Genomic DNA, 20,190 nt, shown 5'->3' on the forward strand with positions numbered 1-20,190 from the left:
TGTTAATAACATGCTGTGAGCATGGGTTACCAAGTATGTTCAGTTGCTGCTCTCAGTTTTTTGGCTAATGCCTAGAGGTGTAATTGCTAGATTACATGGTAATTCTATGTTTAACTGATTTTTCTTTTTAAGTAGGAAAACCAAATATGGTCATTTTAAGCAACAGGGTCACACATGAGGCCCAGTGGGTAGGTGGATGGGGCTTAATTAAGATAGTGCTTGTCCCAAGGTGAGACTAAGGGCAGGGACAGTTTGCAGTCTTTCCTGTGTGGCCACATAGCTTCGTTTCTGCCACCTAAACCAAGGAATAGAGAAGGTTTCAGCTTCCAGTTTCTAAAGGGTCGATGGGTTTGTTTTGTGTTCTCTACTGGGTGTTGACTAGATTGCAGTTAGTTACCAGCTGGTTTCCCCTTGCTGGTTATCTATTCACTGAGCCCTGACTTGCTTAGTCCAGTGGGCTAAGGCAAACTTGTAGCTACAAACGGGTCTTTGTGGTGGGCTTCCTTCTTGGTTTGGGCAGGCTGAAAGCATACATCTGTGAATTGAACAGAAACCCATGTTCTGTGTGAAGTATTCACTGCACAGCGAGACTTAAACCCTCTTCGTTCTGAGTAACCATGGAGAACAGTTGTCTGCTCGGTGAGTGTGGTTCCCAGGGCGTTTACAGAGTGTGGGGTGTGGTTCAGCCTCCTAGCCAACCACGGTTAACCAGAGTCTTGGATAAGCTAGAGTTAGTTCTTTCTCTTGGACTGTTGGAGTCAGATGGAGTGGGTATTTATGAATGTATTAAGTGCATGTTTAAACTTCTTGTTAAATGATGTGATCACTCTGTAAATTTGAAGCAAAAGAAAAATGTAGAAAATAAAAACCCAGTGCTTACTTCCCTCTTGCCAATCCCACCCATTCCTTAATTCTGAGGTATTCCTTTCCAGCCTTTTTGTTGTGTTCTGTTCTATTCTGTTTATAGTTGGAAATGAATTCCAACTATGTGTTTTCTTCCATTTGGATTTCTTACCTATCAATGTGTGAATATTATCTTATTACATAATAATCTACCAACAACTTTCTTAAACTAAATTATTTATTGGAAAACTAATATGAATCCAGAGTGTAGTAACAAATGACCTAGTGTTTTTAATAGACTGATGACCAGGAAAAGAAGAGATGGAGAGAAACTTAGAGATTTAATGTGGCATAGGAGACTTAGCAACCAATTATAATATATGAAGCTTATGTGGATTCTATTTCAACTGACTGTTAAAAGATATTAATGATATTTTAAGGTGATTAGAACTTTGAATGCTGACTGAATATTTAGTCATATTAAAGATTTTTTATTATTTTTTAAAAATTTATTTATTTTTAGAGAGGGAAGGGAGGGAGATACAGAGGGGGGGAAGCATCAATGTGCGGTTGCTGGGGGTCATAGCCTGCAACCCAGGCATGTACCCTGAGTGGGAATCGAACCTGCGATACTAGATTTTTTATTAATTTTTTGATGGGATATTTTTCGATGTGTATATTCTAAAAATATCTTTTAGAGATACATAGTGAAGGCTTATGGGTGAAAGATGAGGACTGTCCAGAAGGTATCCAGTCATGTAATATGAAAAATAGAGACATTTACTGAAGAAGATATAAGATACAAGAAACATTGTACATAGGACAGTGACGCCTCAGTCCCCTTCAGAGTAGGTACCTTGGGACCTCACACAGTTCTCCCAATTACCATTAGCTGCCACATCGTACTTGCCTGAATTTCATCAATGGTCTGAAATCTCTTCCCATTCAAAGGTGATTTTAGTTTTGGGAAAAACCAGAAATCATAGGGTGCCAAATCTGGGCTGTAGTGGGGCTGAGTCACCTGGGTGATTTGATGTTTTGCCAAAAAACTCCACATGAGACATGATGCATGAGAGGGCATGTTGTCATGATAATGCTGCCAATCACCAGTAGCCCATAGCTGTGGCCTTCTGAATCATCTGAATAGTTTCCATGGAGGAATGTTCAAGCTTAATGCAAAATTTATTATAGACTTATTGTTCTACTCACTCAGTCATTTTGAATACGATAGCCATACAGTACACACGCTCACTCAATGGTGTCTACCACCCCCACTGACTAGTACAGTGAAGTCATCATTGTTCATGCATGCGCATTCCAGTCCTCTCTCCTTGGCTGCCAGGTTACATTGATGTTGTGCAAACTGTTATTATATTAACAATGGCTGGACTTTTCCTGGAGAGACCTCCTAGATGAGGACAAGGATTTGTGTCAAAATAACACAGGAAGAGAATGCACACATGTGAAACAAGGTTGGCAGAGAGTTAGTAGTTGTTGAAAATAGCTGATAGATGCACAGGGATTCATTGTACAGTTCTCAGTGTCTGCGTTGGTTTGGAATTCTCCATAACAGAAAACTTGAAAAGAAATAATAGATCTTTTGCTTCTGGGAAGACTGAGTTGAAGTACTTTTTCCAGTTCTTCCCACTAAGTACATTTAAAATTCCTGAGCATTTTATGTAGAAAAGACATAAGTATAAGACTCAGAAAGAGAATAAGGCAAACCAGCTAGGGACCTGGGCATCCAAGGACTGACACAGTAATGAGTTCCTTGGTTTTCCTTTTGCTTCATATATCCCAGACTTGGAACTGAAGAAGCTGACAAGCTGGAAATGCCACTGGGCACAAACACAAATAGCCCTGACAAAAGCCTGTTCTTTTTGGCTCAAACATCAGGAAAGGGCAGCCTAGGAGGAGAACACTTGAGACAGTCATTACCGTACTCTACAGCAAAAACTCCGGTCCCTACCGCCATGTACACTATCAAAGGCTAGATGGGGAGCCTGGACTGTCACCACAGATAAGGAAGCCACCCCAATGATGTCAGTAGAGGCCATTTGAGTAGTAATGAGCCATTCCTACCCCTTCCAGCCACTGGTGGGGGAGACTTAATAAAAGATATTCAAAGTGAGGGGGACTTCCACCTCCACCCACCAGTAATGAGGAGTCCCCCTTCACTTTGAGTATCATGGAGGTGGAATGGGGAACATGGACTTCTTCCCCCACTGGCAGTAACAAGGCATGTGTCTTCCCTTCCCCTGCTGAAGTGGTATTATACAAAGGCAGTGAAAACAGAAAGTATAGATGAGACCCAGAATCTCATAACATAATACTTGGAATATCCAGGTTTTGATAACAAAAATCACTTCTCATGCCAAGGACCAGGAAAATCTCCACCTGAATGAAAAGGGACAATTAATTGATGCCAACACTGAGGCAATCAAGATGTTAGAATGAATTATTTGATAAAGGTTTTAAAGCAGCTGTTATAAAAAAAAGACTTCAACAAACAATTATAAATGCACTTGAAACAAATGAAAAATTGAAAATCTCAGCAAAGAAGTAGAACATATAGACAAGAACCAAATGGAGTTTTAGAACTGAAAAATGCAATAACTAAAATTAATTTGGTGGATGAGCTCAATAGTAGAAAGGAAAGGCAGAGGAAAAAATCATTGAGCTGGAAATGAGAACAATGAAAATGACCCAATCTGAATGACAGAGAAAGTAGACTGAAAAAAAAAAATGAACATGCCCTTAGGGACCTGTGGGACGATAACAAAATACCTAACAATTATGTCCTAGGAAACCCAAAAGCAGAGTAAAAAGAGGGTAGGGCTAAAAAAATGCTCAAAGAAATAATGGCTGAAAAGTTCCCAAATTTGGCAATGTACAGACTGAAGAGGCTGAGCTAAACCCAAACAAAATAAACACCCAGGAAAAAGAAGTCTACACCAAGCCACATCTTAGACACACTTCAAGAAACTAAACAGTAAAGGCTTGAAAGCAACAAGAGAAATGGCACTTTACCTATCAGGGAAAAATAGAATGACAGATTTCTTATCAAAGGAAGTGGCACAACATTTTTTATATGCTGAAAGGAAAGAACTATCAGCCCAGAATCCTATATCCAGGGCTAATGTCCTTTAGGAATGAAGAGGAAATCAAGACATTCTCAGAAAAAGAAAAACTAAAAGAATTTGTCATGAGCACATCTACCCTAAAAGGATGGTTAAAGGGAATTCTCTGGTCAAAAAGGAAACAATAAAAGAAGGAATCTTGGAATAACAGGAAGAATGAACATGGTGAGCAAACACATGGATAATTATAATAGACTTCCCTCAAAAACCACAAACCGCCAAAACTCAATCCAGATGAAGTAAATAACCTGAGTGGTTCTATAACCATTAAAGAAATCAAATTTGTAATTTAAAAGCTCTTAGAAAAGAAATCTGCAAGCTCAGATGATTTCACTGGAGGAAGAATTAACACCAATTCTACACAACTTCTTCCAGAAAAAATGAAAAGGGAACACCTCCCAATTCATTTTATGAAGCTAGTATTGTTGTACCCAGACAAAGACAATGCCAAAAAAGAAAACTACAGACCAATATCCCTCATGAATAATGATGTTAACAAAATATTAGGCAAAAAAAAGTTAGCAAATAGAATTTTGCAATAAATAAAAATTATTCATCATGACCCAGTGGAGTTTATTCAAGGAGTTCAAGGCTGGCGTGCCATTAGAAATTCAGTCAACATTGTCTATCATATTTTTTGACTAAAGAAGAAAAATCATCAGAATAAACCCATGGATAAAAGGCTTATAAGTTGGACACCATAAAAGTCCTAGAGCAAAACAAGCAGGAAAATTTCAGCTATCCCACATAGCAATATTTTTGCCAGTGTATCTCCTAGGGCAAGGGAAATAAAGAAGAAAAAAACAAATGGGACTATATCAAACTAAAAGGCTTCTGCACAGCTAAAGAAACCATCATCAAAATGAAAAGGGAACCGATCATATGGGAGAACATATTTGCCAATGATACATTGGACAAGGGTTTAATTTCCAAAATATATTAAGAACTCATATGACTCAACACCAGGAAAAGAAACAATCCAATTTAAAAATGGGCAAAGGACCTGAATAGACATTTCTCCAAGGAGAACATACAGAGGGCACATAGACATATGGAAAGATGTTCAACATCACTAGCCATCAGAGAGATGCAAATTAATACCACAATTAGATATCACCTCACACTGATCAGAATGGGCATCATTAATACATCAACAAACAACAAGTGCTGGTGAGGTTGTGGAGAAAAGGGAACTCTAGTACACTGTTGCTAGGAATGTAGACTGGTGCAGCCCTTGTGGAAAACAGTATGGAATTTCTTCAAAAAACCTGAAAATAGAACTGCATTCTGACTTGGCAACTCTGTTGCTGGGATTATACCCTAAGAATCCTGAACCACCAATTCAAAAGAACTTATGCACCCTTATGTTCACAGAAGCACTATTAACAATAAATAGTCAAGTGCTGGAAACTGGCTAAGTGCCCATCAGTAAATGAGTGGATCAAAAATCTGGTACATTTACACAGTGGAATACTGTTCAACAGAAAGAAGAAAGGAACTCCTACCTTTTGTGACAGCATGGGTGGATCTTGAGAATATTATGCTAAGTGAAATAAGCCAGGTGGTGAAAAACAAATACCATTTGATCTCCCTATGAAAAGAATCTAATGAACAAAATTAACTAATGAGCAAAACAAGACCATAGGTATGGAAATGTGGAACAAACAAAGTGATCAGAGGGGAGGGTGGAGATAATGGTGGAAAGAAGGGGAAGGGACTAGACAAAGAACATGTATGAATGACATGGACAACAGTGTGGAAATTGACTGGGAGTGGTGAATGTGATAGGCAGAGGAGGGCAAACGGGGAAAAGTTGGAACAACTGTAATAGAATAACAATAAAAATGATTTAAAAAAAAGAAGAAAAATCACATGATCATATCACTTGATACAGGAAAAGCATCTGACAAAATTCAACAGCCATCCATGATAAGAACTCAGAAAAAGAGGAATAGAGGAGACCTCCATTTAATATAAAGTAGCTACCACAAAACACCTACAGCTAACAATATGATTAATGGTGAAATGCTGAGTACATTCCCTAAGATCAGGAATAATGCAAGGATGTCCTCTCACCACTGTTGTTCAACATCATGAGGCAAATTTTAGCTAATACATACAATAAGGAAGAGACGGAAACAAAAGACACATATTGGAAAGTTAGACATATAATTAATTGTCCCTATTTGCATATGACATGATAGTCCATGAGAAAATACTAAAAAATCTTTAAAAAAAAAACCTGTCAAATAAGTTCAGCCAGGTCTCAGTGTATAAGATCAACATACAAAACAAAGAAACAAGCAAAATATAACCAAAGACACTGAAATAGAGAACAGGCTGACAGTGTTCAGAGGGGAGAGGGGAGGGAATTTATGGGAATTTCAGGGGAAAAGGGGAAGGGTTTACAGGAACAAGTATAAAGGACACATGGACAAAAACTAGGGGCAGGTGGAAATGGGAGGGAAGTGGGGAGGGCTGGGTGGGTGGACTGGAATGGGAGTAAAAGATAGAAAATTGTACTTGAACAACAATTAAAATAAAATTGAAAAAGAAAGATCAACATACAAACATCAATTGTATTTGTATCTATTGGAATAACAAAAGCACACCAAAATTAAAAATACCATGCCATTCACAGTTGCTCAAAAAACTGAGATAGGAGTAAATGTAATACAACATGCAGGAGTCACATGATGAAGACTACAAAACCCCCACTAACACATAAATTACATAAGAAGTGGAGAGACATAGCGTTTTCCTGGGTTGAAAAAGTCAGCAGGCATGTCAGTTCTCCCCAAGCTGCTGTGTAGGTTTCATACAATTGCTGTCAAAATCCCAGCAAGATTTTTTTTGTAGACAGAAAAGATTATTATTTCAAAATGTATGTGAAAAAGCAAAAGAACTGTAGTAGAGAAATTCAGAAAAGAAGAAAAATAGGGAAGAGTCAGCACACCTGATTTCAAGACTTATTTATAAAGCTACAAAAATCAAGACTGTGATATTGGTGGAGGGATAGAACATAGATCAGTGGAGTGGAATACAGAAACCAGAAATGACCCATACATATATGCAGAACTGGTTCTTCTTGATAAATTATATTTTATTGATTTTGCTATTACAGTTGTCCCGATTTTCCCCCTTTTGCCCCCCTCCACAAAGCATCCCCCACTCCCTCAGGCAATCCCCACCCCATTGTTCATGTCTATGGGTCGTATGTATAAAAGTTCCCTGGCTATTCCATTTCCTGTATTGTGCTTTACATCCCCAGGGCTACTCAGTAACCACCTATTTGTACTTCTTAATCCCTTCATGTCTTCCCATCTGGCAACCATCAAATGCCCTCTTTATCCATGATTCTGTCTCTGTTCTTGTTTGCTTGGTTTGTTTTTTAGATTAAATTATTGATATGTATGTATTACCATTTTATTGTTCATAGTTTTGATCTCCTTTTTCTTAAATAAGTCCCTTTAACATTTCATATAATACTGATTTGGTGATGATGAACTCATTTAGTTTTTTCTTGTCTAGGAAGCTCTTTATCTGTCCTTTGATTCTAAATGACAACTTTGCTGGGTAGAGCAGTCTTGGCTGTAAGTCCTTGCTTTTCATGACTTTGAATATTTCTTGCCAGTCCCTACTAGCCCGCAAAGTTTCTTTTGAGAAATCAGCTGACAGTCTTATGGGAATTCCCCTGTAGGTAACTAACTGCTTTTCAGATTCTCTCTTTTATCTTGCTGTTTTTGAGATTTTCTCTTTATAATGCTAGTATGACTCCCTGTCTTGGTAGTGTGGTCTAATGTGGTAGGTGTCCTGTAGGGTCCAGTGGCACAGCCTCCCCTATCATCCAAGTTGGGTACTTGAGGTGTGCCCTTTGTGTGGGCTGAGTATACCTTTCTCTTGTAGTTGAGCCTTAATTGCTGTTGGCAGGTCAATGGGAGGGATTTACCCAGGCCAGTCAACTGCAGGGACTGGCTGTGACCACTGACCACCAACCTCCACCCTCCATGGTGGATTAGCTGTGCAGTGGCAGGGTAATGGTGCTCCGATGTGGTCTGTAACTGTCCAGTGGCTTGGTAGACACTGGGGTTTTCAGGGTGGTGCAGGTCAAGGTCAGCCCCCACCTGTATTCTGCCCAAAGCCACCCTGCATCAGCTATAAAGCACTCTGAGATGGCTGCTACTTGTACTAGGCTTGGAGGTTCCCAGGCCAAGCCAAGCTGTGAATCTAGGCTGGTGGCTGCTTGTGGCTGGACTGGGGCAACTGCGCAAGAGGTACAGGGCTTAGGGCTCACTGAGGCTGGCTGTTGCTTGTTTGAGAGGATTTAAATCCTAGGCCAGCCTTTCACTTGGAAAAGTCACTTTTAACAGTGGACCCATAAATTGGGTGGGTCAGAATCTCAGGGGATCTCCAGGATGGGGCAAACAGTGTTAGCCAGGTTGATGGCGTCTCAGATATGGCACCTGCCTGCCAGCTTTGTTGCTCTGTGGTGTGAAGGTTCAGAAAATAAACAATGGCCTCTGCCCACCTTTCTGTCTGGGAGAAAGCTGTGCCCCAGCTCTTGTCTTAATGCCAGACACTCAGTTTCTCTGTGTATGACACTGGTGCCTTTGAAGCTGCTACCCCACTTCTGGAGCTCAGAGGGAGTGTGTCTGAGTAAGTCTGTGTATGGGTTCTTTAAGCAGAACTGCTTGGGAATTCAGAGATTTCTTTTTTTTCTTTTTTTTTAAAACATTTTATTGATGATGCTATTACAGTTGTCCTATTTTTTTTCTTCCCTTTTCCCCTCCACCCTGTACCCTCCATCCCACAGCATTACCCTGACTTAGTTCATGTTCATGGGTCGTACATATAAGTTCTTTGGCTTCTACATTTCCCATACTATTCTTAACCTACCCCTGTTTATTTTGTACCTAACATTTATGCTTCTTAATCCCTGTATCTTTTCCCCAATTCTCTCCTCTCCCACTCCCCACTGATAACCCTCCATGTGACTGTGATCTCCATTTCTGTGATTCAGTTCCTGTTCTAGTTGTTGCTTCATTTGTTTATGTTTTTATTTTTTTAGGTTCTGTTGTTGATAGTTTTGAGTTTGTTGTCATTTTACTGTTTATAGTTTTGATCTTCTTTTTCTTAGGTAAGTCCCTTTAACATTTCATATAATAAGGGCTTGGTGATGATGAACTCTAACTTGACCTTATCTGGGAAGCACTTTATCTGCCCTTCCATTCTAGGTGATAGCTTTGCTGGATAGAGTAATCTTGGATGTAGGTCCTTGACTTTCATGACTTCGAATACTTCTTTCCAGCCTCTTCTTGCCAGCAAGATTTCTTTGGAGAAATCAGCTGATAGCCTTAAGGGAACTCCTTTGTAGGTAACTGTCTCCTTTTCTCTTGCTGCTTTTAAGATTCTCTCCTTATCTTTAATCTTGGGTAATGTAATGATGATGTGCCTTGGTGTGTGCTTCCTTGGGTCCAACTTCTTTAGGACTCTCTGAGCTTCCTGGACTTCCTAGAAGTCTATTTCCTTTGCCAGATTGGGGAAGTTCTCCATTATTTTTTCAGATAAGTTTTCCATTTCTTGTTCTTCCTCTTCTCCTCCTGGTACCCCTATAATTTGGATGTTGGAACGTTTAAAGTTGTCCTGGAGATTCCTAAACCTTTCCCTATTTTTCTGTATTTTTGTTTCTTCATTCTGTTCTACTTGGATGTTTATTTCTTCCTTCTGGTTCAAATTGTTGATTTGAGTCCGGGTTTCCATCCTGTCACTGTTCGTTCCCTGTACATTTTCCTTTATTTCACTTTGCACAGCCTTCCCTTTGTCCTTCATTTTGCAACCATACTCATCCAATTCTGTGAGCATCCTATCATTAGTGTTTTGAACTCTGCATCTGTTAAGTTGGCCATCTCTTCATCGCTTAGTGCCATTTTTGGAGCTTTGATCTGTTCTTCATTCAGGCCATTTTATTTTTATTTTTGTCTTGGAGTACTTGTTACATAGTAGGGGGTGGAGCCTTAGGTGTTCACCAGGATGGGGAAATCCACATTGTTGCATTTTGGTACTTTATGTGGGGGAGAGGTCGGAGGGGGAACAATGCTACTTGCTCAGCTCTCTTGGCCAGCTTTCAGTCACCTCCCCCTACTACCCACAAGCAAATTGGGCCTTTCTGGTGCTGATTCCCAGGTGGGTGGGTTTGTGTATGTTCTAAGACCCTGTGGGTCTCTCAGATGAAGTCTACCGTGAGGCTGGGTGTTTCTCCTGCCTCCACAACCCCCAGAGATTTTCTCAGAGGTTTTAAGGCTTTATTTCCCTGTACTGGAACCCTGGGTTGTGCGGTCTGTCTCGCTCCCCAGTTGTTCCTCCCAATTTATCTGCACACAAATGTTAGACTGCTAGGTCCCCCAGCCACTGCCTTGCCCACCCAGGTCCTGTAGCTGCTGTCTTGCTGTGAGTCCTCTCTGTTCCAGCTGTGCCTCTCCTACCAGTCTGGATGAATGTTTCTTCTTTAACTCCTTGGTTGTCAGGCTTCCATACAGTTGAATTTTCGGTCATTTCTGGTTATTTTTTTGTTTTCAAATTTGTTATTGTCCTTCTTTTGGTGTGAGAGGAGACAGAGTGTATCTACCTACACCTTTATCTTGGCCGGGAGTCCAAAAGTTTTCTTCCACCGACTCAGTCCTTGCTGGTTTTTGCAGCCAGAAGTTATGGGGAATTATCTTCCTGACCCTGGAACTCTGGGCTGATGGCCTGGTGTGAGTCAGGGACTCCTCACTGCTGAGATATCTTGCCCAAATTTTTATCTACCAGAGACGGGTTTGAGACCAGCGCATCCATTTTTCTGCCCCTCCTACCGGTCTGGATGGATGTGGTTTCTTTAATTCTATAGTTTTCAAACATTCATTTAACTCGATTTCTGACCGTTCTGACTGATGGTTGTTCTATAGTTCAGTTGTAATTTTGTTGTGGTTTTGTGAGGAAGCAAGCCATGTGTACCTATGCTGCCATCTTGACTGGAAGTCTCAAATATGCAGAACTGATTCTTGATGAAGGTGCAGAAGGAATTCAGTGGAGGAAAGAGCCTTTTTTCACACTGCCAGAGTAACTGAACATCCATTGGCAAAAAAACAAAACAAAACAAAACCCTCAGTCTAAGCCTCACACTTTATATAAAATTAAGTCAAAATCGATGACAGACTTCAATGTAAGAGTCTATAACTGTAAAACTTTCTAGAAAATCATAGGAGAAACTTTGGGATCTAGGGCAAGGTAGAGTTCTTAGACTTGACGCCAAAAGCATGATACTGTAAGTGTAATGTCGTCCCAATGTGCAGTGCTTGCAGGTTCATTCTCTGGTCAGGGCACATGCAGGAGGGAACCAGTGAGTGGATTAATAAGTGGAACAGCAAATCAATGTCTCTCTCTCTCTCTTTCCCCCCTTCTTCTGTCTCTCTCTAAAAATCAGTAAATAAATTTTTAAAAATGTAAAAAAGCATTGCCTGTGTCTCACAGTCTTGACACAAGGCACACCAGAGGTGGGCTGTATGTGCTATTGTGGAATTTCACTCAGTGGAGGGTGTATTCCTGGACCACCCCATGCTCGTGCAGGACAGGCTCCTTTAGCTCTGCGCTCTGGGACACCTGGGTCACATCTCTAAAAGAACTCAAAATGTTGTTGAGATGAAAGGCCTGGGAAGGCTTTTAAAAACTTTGCAGTTAGGATGAGAAGACAAGCTAAAGACTAGGAGAAAATATTTGGGAACCACATATTCAACGAAGCATTATTATCTAGAATACATAAAAACCCTCAAAACCTCAATAGTTAAAACAAAATAAACAACCCAATTAGCAAATGGTCAAAAGATCGGAACAGTCATTTCACCAAAAAGATTATACAAATGGCACAGAAACATGTAGGAAAAGATGTTCAATGTCATTGCCATAGAGCAGCGATTTTCAACCTTTTTCACTTTGTGATACACATAAACTAATTATTAAAATTCTGCAGCATATCAAAAAATGTATTTTTTTGCTAATCTGACAAAAAATTCATACAACTTTGATTTATTCATGCCAGATGGCTATTGTGTTGACTATCATCATTTTTCATTTGATAATATAAGGGAAAAGAAGTCAGTGCTCCTGACTAAATAGTCAGGTATTACATTGTGTCTTATGGCACATCAGTTGAAAATCACAGCCACAGGGAAATACAAATTAAAACCACTATAGACCTGTCAGAATGGCTGAAGTAGAAAGTGGCGTTAACACCAAATGCAGGCAAGAATGCAGAGGAACTGGATCCAGATCACTCATACATTGCTGGTAGGAATGTAAAGTGATACGGCCACTCTAGAACACAGTTTGGCAGTTTCCTAAAGAGAACTAAACATGTAAGCCTCAGCCAGGCAGCTCTGCTGGTGAGAGCGTTGTCCTGATACATCAAGGTTGTGGGTTTGATCCCCAGATCAGGGCACATGCACAAATCAACCAGTTACTGCATAAATAAATGGAAAAATAAATCAATGTCTCTCCCTCCCTCTCTCTTTCCCTCCTTCCTTCCCTCTTTTTCTAAAGTCAATTAAAAACAACAACAACAACTAAACATGCAACTACTATATAACTCAGCAATTGCACTCCTTGATATTTATCCCGGGGAAGTGAAAACATGTCCATGCACAAACCTGTACCTGAATGTTTATTAGCAGCTCTGTCAGTAGTAGACAGCTGGAAACAACCCAGTTACCATTCTGTTGGTAAATGGTTAAACAAACTGTGGTCCATTCATATCATGGAATATTACTCAGCAATAAAAAGAACAAACAATTGATACAGTCAACAACCTGAATGAATCTACAGAGAATTGTGCTAGAGGAAAAAGATAATTTTAAAATGTTACATAATGTATGATTTCATTTCTATAACATTCTGGGAATGGTAAAATTAGAGATGGAGAACAGATTAGTGGCTCTTGGGGTAGGAAGAGGATGAGGTGGGAGGGGGTGGATGTGGCTATAAAAAGGCAACATGGGGGATCCCCATGGGGGTGGAAATGTTCTGTATTTTAACTGTCAGGGTCAGTGTCCTTGGTCTGGTACCGGAATAGAGTTTTGTACTATGTAACCATTTGAGGAGCTGGTTAAAGAATATTATTTCCTTTACCTGCATGGGAATCTATCTCTAATTTGCTTAATCATCTCAAAATAAAGTTTAATTTAAAAAATAATTGAATGCAATTTTAAACATTCCAAGTAATACAAAGAGGTCTTTGATGAAAAATGAGCCACTCTCCCTCCCTCATTCCTCCTCCCTGCATGCCACCTCCCGGTGCCAGCTCCACTGCTGGTCACACATCATTCTTCGTAATTGTATATAGACTTCTGACTGCATTGCTCTGAAGAGTTCAGAATTGATTGCTGCTTAAATATCAAGGACAAAATTAGGGATTGGAACCTATCGGAGTACCTTTGTCATGGCAAGTTGTCCCAGGCTCCCACGTGGTGGCTGCAGGGCCGGGTCCCATCTGAAGGGAGACAAAGTGGGTGAGGGCCTGTGGCAGGGTCTGGCCCCACTTGTAATGTGCTTGTGCAAACCTGTGGCAGGAATCGAGCCCACTGGAAACATGGTGAAGCAGCCAGCCAAGTTCACTGTGGACACCATCAGTGCCGGGCAAGGAGACTTGATGGTGTTTGTCGAGGACCCAGAAGGGAACAAAGAGGAGGTATGTCGGAGGATGCTGCATCCCCTGTCAGCATCCCATGGGGCTTGTCAGAGGGTCGGGGACTCTGCTTCCATGTTCCTCATTAAACCTCACAACAAAAATAATTTTTTACCAGAAGCATCCCGAGGCTTACAGTGGTTAAAGTTAACTTGTCCAAGGACTGTGCCTTGAAAATTAATATAAATTGATACCCAAGGAAAAATTGTTTAATAAAAAAAAGGATACTTTTAATTTAGCAAAGGCCTCTTAGTTGAGGTTGTAGGTATTGATGGCCAGAATAGCAATAACATACCGTACTGATACAATACAACACGGTAACAATGCTGATGTCCTAGTTGCCTCCCATCCTGACCATCCTTTGATTCCTCCCTCAGGGCCTTTGCACACACTGGTCCTTTTGTCTACTTATCTCCTTAAGACTATATTTTATTCCTAGTTCTTCGCACCATCTGAAATTCTAGGTTTACTGGCATACTGTCTATTTCTCCCACTGGGGCAGGAGTTCAGCCTGATTTGTTTTATTCTAGGTAACTATCACAGGACCTGGCATTTCATAAATGTTTAATAAGTACATAGCCTTAAAGGTTTAAGTTACTTGCTTTATAGTCTCTCTTGTCTAGAGAGTTTCAGCCTTGAGACAACGGAGAGTCCTGACTCGGTTAAGTCTGTGTTACATGATTTGTGCCTGTGACCCCAGGCTCTTCCTCTCGTGAGGCATTCTGCAGGAGTGATGGGGCAGGAAGTAGCCGTAGTGAGGACAGGTTCCTAACCAGCCAGCTAGCTCACTGCAGGATGCTGGCTGGCACAGCATGCTTTTACTCACCCTGGTGCCTTCTCTAACTGTTGCTTATCTTCCATCCTAGGCACAAGTAACTCCTGCTAATGACAAGAACAAGACATACTCTGTGGAGTACCTGCCCAAGGTCACCGGGCCACACAAAGTAAGATGAGGTGTCATGGCTGTTGCTTGGCATGTCTTCTGGGTTTGCTTTGATGTGTGTGGAAGAAAGGATATCTTAGAAAAAAGAGCAGTTTTCTTAAGTTAACTTCTGATTTTCCTTCCTGATTATGAAAGTACCCATGCTTATTATAGAAAATTTGGGATTCCCATGAATCAGACTTGAGATATTAGCCAATATATCTAGATTAGTTGAATTCCACTAGGTTTCTTGTGATGTCATAAGATTTTTCTAACTCTGTCTAGGTAATGAAGGGTTGTAGCTTCATGCCTGGAGTGTAGATGCTAAGCTGTGGGCTTTGTCATTGATGCTGCCTAAGCAGTCCCCTTCCAGGTGCTCTGGAACTCCTGGCAGCACTGAAGCCTGAGTGTGCAGAAGGCTGGCTGACTGTAGTGGAGGCCAGTGGGCCACTCATGTACCTGGAGAATTGATGAGGATCCTGTCCCCAGGCCCTTTGTCTCGGCCACAGCTTGAATTGTTTGTGTCAGTGTGCCGTTGGCCTGTGGGCTGGGGGCTAAGGGAGTCTTGCGGGAGAGTGTAGTGACCTGGGGGTCTGCCTTTAGTTGAAGAAAGCCTTCAAAAGCACACACAGCCAGTCCCTGTGCATCATGCCAGGACTCGGGCACGTAGACTGTACTTGTTGCCTTGGGCTTCAGTGAATTCACTGGCGTGGCCACATGTTTATACCCTTAGAAAGCACCTCATGAGTTTGGAGGGAGGGGTGGAAATCTTGAAGAGAGCATTTATGATGTAATTAATTTATTCATTTCATACGAAAACTTAATACAATACCCCTAAAAATTTAAAACATAAGAACTTTGGCTCAAGTTTTAGATGGAAATCTGTACTTTTTCTCAAATCCATGTGTCTGGGATTGGTCTTGATCCCTTGAAAAATACTTTGAGTCTAGGTGTGAAATCCTAGAACCTTGCATTATATTCTAGGGAACAATGGCCTTTTCTGCAGTTTCCTTAAAGAACCCAATGTCTAGACTCTAGATGGGGTGTCAAACTCATTTTCACTAGGGCCACAGCCTCACGGTTGCCTTCAAAGGACCAAATGTAATTTTAGGACTGTATAAATGTAACTACTTCTTAACTAGGAGCAAGGAGTTTGGCGCTGCCGCCAGGGAGAAACAAGGTGCCAGGCTAGATAAAACAAGGTAGAGGGCCAGAATCGGCCCATGGGCCTTGTGTTTGCCACCTGTGGTCTAGAGATTCAAGTATAAGTATTTGTTCATATCCTATTAGAGATGCTAAACATATCAGATGTATGCATTTTTAATTTGCTGAAGGCTAGAAGTTCCAGGCCCAGCCATTATGTTCGATGGAGTCAGGTGGGAGTCCCATTCAGGCCATTCGCAGGACTCCTGGTTCCAGCCACCTTTGTGTGGGCAATCAGGAGGATGGACGAGAAGATGACAAAGCATGTGTCTTGATCTGGTGGTCTCACTGGGCGGGAAGAAGTGATTATGTCATCTCTGTCACTTGTAGGTCACAGTACTCTTTGCAGGACAGCACATCTCCAAGAGCCCATTTGAGGTGAATGTCGACAAGGCCCAGGGAGATGCGAGTAAAGTCACTGCGAAAGGCCCAGGCTTGGAAGCTGCAGGGAACATCGCCAATAAGCCCACCTATTTTGATATCTACACGGCAGGTAACTGCCCCTCTCTCCACAGGTCAGGCTTTGTCGTAAAGCCAGAGATAATCCTCAGGGACCTAAAGTCTTCAGATGTTGGACCTTTGTCTTTTAAAACAAACAACCAACAGCAAAAATCACTTTTTTCAGTTCTCCACTCCACCTCCCTGTCCTTATACATTATTTATTTTTATTTTTCAATTACAGTTTATACTCAGTATTATTTTGTATTAGTTTCAGTCGTACAGCATAGTAATTAGACAATTATATACTTTACACAAAGTGGTCACCCCAATATTTCAAGTACCCACGTGGCCCCATACATAGTTATTACAGTAATGTTGATGATATTCCCTATGCTGTAATTTACATCCCTGTGACTGCTCTGTAACTACCAATTTGTACTTCTTGATTCCTTCACCTTTTCCAGCCACACCCTTCTAACAACCATCAGTCTGTTCTCTGTTTCGAATGTGTTGGTTATAGTTTTAGTTTTTTTCAACTTTAGCTTTCCTTTAAAACCTTATATTCGAGCTTGACTGTAATGATTAACAAACGGTCAATTTCTGTACTCACTTCTTATTTGACTAAATAAATATTCCAATGAAACTAAGTTTTAAGAGTCACCTACTCAACCAAATTCCATGAAAGATCCTGTGTGGGTTGGGCGGGGAGGAATGAATAAGACACAATTCTTGAAATGTCAGCTTTCTTTCCAGTGCAGAAAATTTTCAAAACAGAGAGAGGCAAGTTCAGCCATGACCCTCCTTCTGTGTGGTCAGAAAAGTTGTTGATGTCTTGGCGTGGCCCTTCTAAAGGCCACTGTCTCCTTTGTGTGTGGTTTGTACTTGCGTTTACACTCTTCAGCAGTGAGCTTTCTGAGAAGTTGACTTGATCTCATGGAGGGTTTACTCTGTCATAGGTGCCGGCGTGGGGGACATTGGTGTTGAGGTGGAAGACCCCCAGGGGAAGAACACTGTGGAGCTGCTTGTGGAAGACAAAGGAAACCAGGTGTATCGATGTGTGTACAAACCAATGCATCCTGGCCCTCACGTGGTCAAGGTCACATTTGCTGGGGACACCATTCCCAAGAGTCCTTTCATTGTACAGGTTGGGGAAGGTGAGTGTTGGAGTGTCCGACCACGGGTGCTTCTGGCATCAAGGCCAACTGTGCCCACAGCTGGGCCCCAGGCCAGGAGAATGTAATACCTTTCTGTGAGCTATGAAGTGACCCCAGTGCTTTACTTGTATCAACTCATTTAATCCTCTCCAAAACACTTATCCGGGAGAGTCATTATCCTCACTGAGAAGTGCAGGGCTGAGGTCATTGAGGAGTTGGTATCTGTGGCCAAGGTTAGCAGCAGTAGCATTGCTGGTGGCCCCGGCCTCCACTGCCTGGTCTTTACTGGCTGCCAGGCACTTAGCACAAATGCATCTAGTCGTCACACCAGCCTGTGTGTTCCAGGTGCTATTATTATTTCCAGTTTTCAGGTGGAGACCCTGAGGCTTAAATAACATAAGGTATTGGTGAGTAGGGGCTAGGCATCAGTAGAAGTAGAACCCAGGTCTCTGTCAACCTCTTGATCACCCTGCTAAACACCCTCTGCAGCCAGAAGCTGGTATTTTTCTATTAGACTCTTTTCCTTTTTCCTTGTTGCTCTTTCTCCCCCAACCCCCACTCCCAACTCTGCAGCCTTCTCTAATCAATACTTGCCTTTTCCCGTTCTGTCCTGCATCTGCGTCTGCAGACCTGGCTTCCTCTTCTGAATCCTGCCTCTGGGCCAGCCTGGACCCCGAAGCTGTTGGCTTCCTAGTTGAGAGCACTGGGCCAGAGGCACCTTACTTGGTAAGGGCTGGTTGGGTGGGGCTTCTGGGCCATTCTGTGTGCTGCCTGCAATGTCAGCTGAGCCTGTGCTGTTTGTGTCCTCTGGAAATGACAGCCCGTGTTATCACAGCATGTCCAACCACACCCCAAGCCCACTCTCTAATTATGTTCACACATTTCAAGATGGTGGCGAATCTGGTGGTTTCCTCCCCACTCTTTAGCGGTATTTAGTGCTTATGTGAACTGAGCAATGACCTTTGAGTATGGAGACCATGGCCCATGTTCAGAATCTTTGTGAGTATTTAAACTCCCCAGGGAAGTCCTGTCATCCTGTTGTGACTTATTCCTGGTATAACCAACTTTTCTCCTCTTAACAAAGAAAAAGTAAATCCAACATGTTCGGATGTAAAGCTCTTTTTGATATAATGTAAGAAAGAATTTGAATAGCTTTCCTAGTCTCACTTTTTTTCACTCACGGAATACCCTATTCATTCCTGGCCTATCTCTCCATCACTTGTACTGCATAGTATTTAATTAATAGAGGGTTTTTTTTTCGATGTACTAATCCTTCCTCCACTTAAATGATTTTATATAAAAAGAGGCTGTATATATATATTTTTCATAATGAAAAACCAATGTTACTTGCCACAAAGTGCCACCACAAACCTATGTTCATCCATGAACCACCTAAAATCATCTCTGACTCCAAGGATGTGTGCGTGTGTGTCTCTTGGGGAAGCAATTGTTTGCCAAATAGCCAGCCAAGGATGCTGCGAGGAGGAGGGGCCAGTGGAGGAATTACCTTCCTTCCATGAAGTAGACTAGAGTCTGCTTCTCTGGAGTTTGTGACCCATCGTGTATAGAGAGAGAGCTGTCAAATATGCAGATTTGGAAAGGAAAAGCCACTTAATAAACAGCATCACATTTTACCTATTAATATCCCATTCCTGTACTCAATGAGAAGGTTGTCTGTATTGACAAAGAATTCATAGGGGCCAAGGCGGTCTTTTATCAACCTTCTAATGAGCCCCATGGAACAGGAGTTTTGTGGACCTCATGTAAGGAATGTTAGAAACTACCTTTATCCATAATTTTTAGACTTACAACTTTAGCTTTTTAACCCGATCTAGAAGTCAAATTGAGAGCGGTGTTTATATCTAGTAGTTGCATTTATAGCCGCCCGCATTCTGGGGTCTGAAGTGTTTGTCTGCCTTGGCCAGCGCAAGGTTGAATGGGCTCCCCTTTTGAGCTATTGTCAGGCTCTTTATATGGAAGACAGCAATGCTTAGACTTTTAGAAATGACTGACCTGAAGTTTGGAACCCAGTCAGATGTTTGCAAGCTCGACATTTTTCAAGTTGACTTGAGAAGGTCCAGTCTTCCCCATTAGTGGGCCCTTGAGTATAGCAGTGAGGTTTGAACAGTGTCCAGCACTAGGTCTTCACTCTCCTTCACCACTGAGAGGATAAATGCCGGGACTCGGCCAGTACTAGGAGCCCAGGGAATCCATGCTGTGTTCTCCGGCCTTCTTTGCCAATGTAACTTCCCCCAATCCCTCTGCGGTGTGGCTGGACAAAGTTATGTTGTATCTTTATTTGCTGCCTGGTGTGCTCTCTAAACAGGACCCCTCGTCTCAGTAACTGTGGCATACTTTGCAGAACAAATATTTTCTTGGCGGGTGGCTCCAAGTTGCCTTGGTTTGCTTGGCTCTGACTAAGGAATGAAAGGTTGAATTGATGTCGAAACTATGCTTGCAGCCTGCAATCCGAACGCCTGCCGGGCCAGTGGCCGAGGCCTGCAACCCAAAGGTGTCCGCATCCGGGAGACTGCAGACTTCAAGGTTGACACCAAAGCTGCTGGCAGTGGGGAGCTCAGCATAACCGTGAAGGGTCCTAGTAAGTGCTCCTTTGTTCCCTCATCTCAGGTGTGATTTCGGCTAAATTGGCAGTTGTGGTATATGGCCTTCACCCCAAGGCCCGCTCTGACCAGTTTTTCCCAGAGACCTGTGTCAGAGATTTGAGGCTATCTGAGCTCCATATGGAAGGAAGCAGTGATTGATTAGTAATCT

The 20,190-nt window shown here is 41.8% G+C and overlaps 1 protein-coding gene across 1 annotated transcript in view; it reads left to right on the forward strand.

The window, feature by feature from the left end:
- FLNB (filamin B) overlaps positions 1–20,190 on the forward strand; it is a 140,598-nt gene that overhangs the window by 62,326 nt on the left and 58,082 nt on the right. The window contains 5 exon segments of the mRNA XM_028518087.2: positions 13,583–13,701; positions 14,565–14,642; positions 16,154–16,316; positions 17,221–17,418; positions 19,880–20,017. Of these exon segments, the coding sequence (XP_028373888.1) occupies positions 13,583–13,701; positions 14,565–14,642; positions 16,154–16,316; positions 17,221–17,418; positions 19,880–20,017 (696 nt within the window).

Source organism: Phyllostomus discolor, chromosome 7 (assembly GCF_004126475.2).
Source record: "Phyllostomus discolor isolate MPI-MPIP mPhyDis1 chromosome 7, mPhyDis1.pri.v3, whole genome shotgun sequence".
NCBI lineage: Eukaryota > Metazoa > Chordata > Mammalia > Chiroptera > Phyllostomidae > Phyllostomus > Phyllostomus discolor.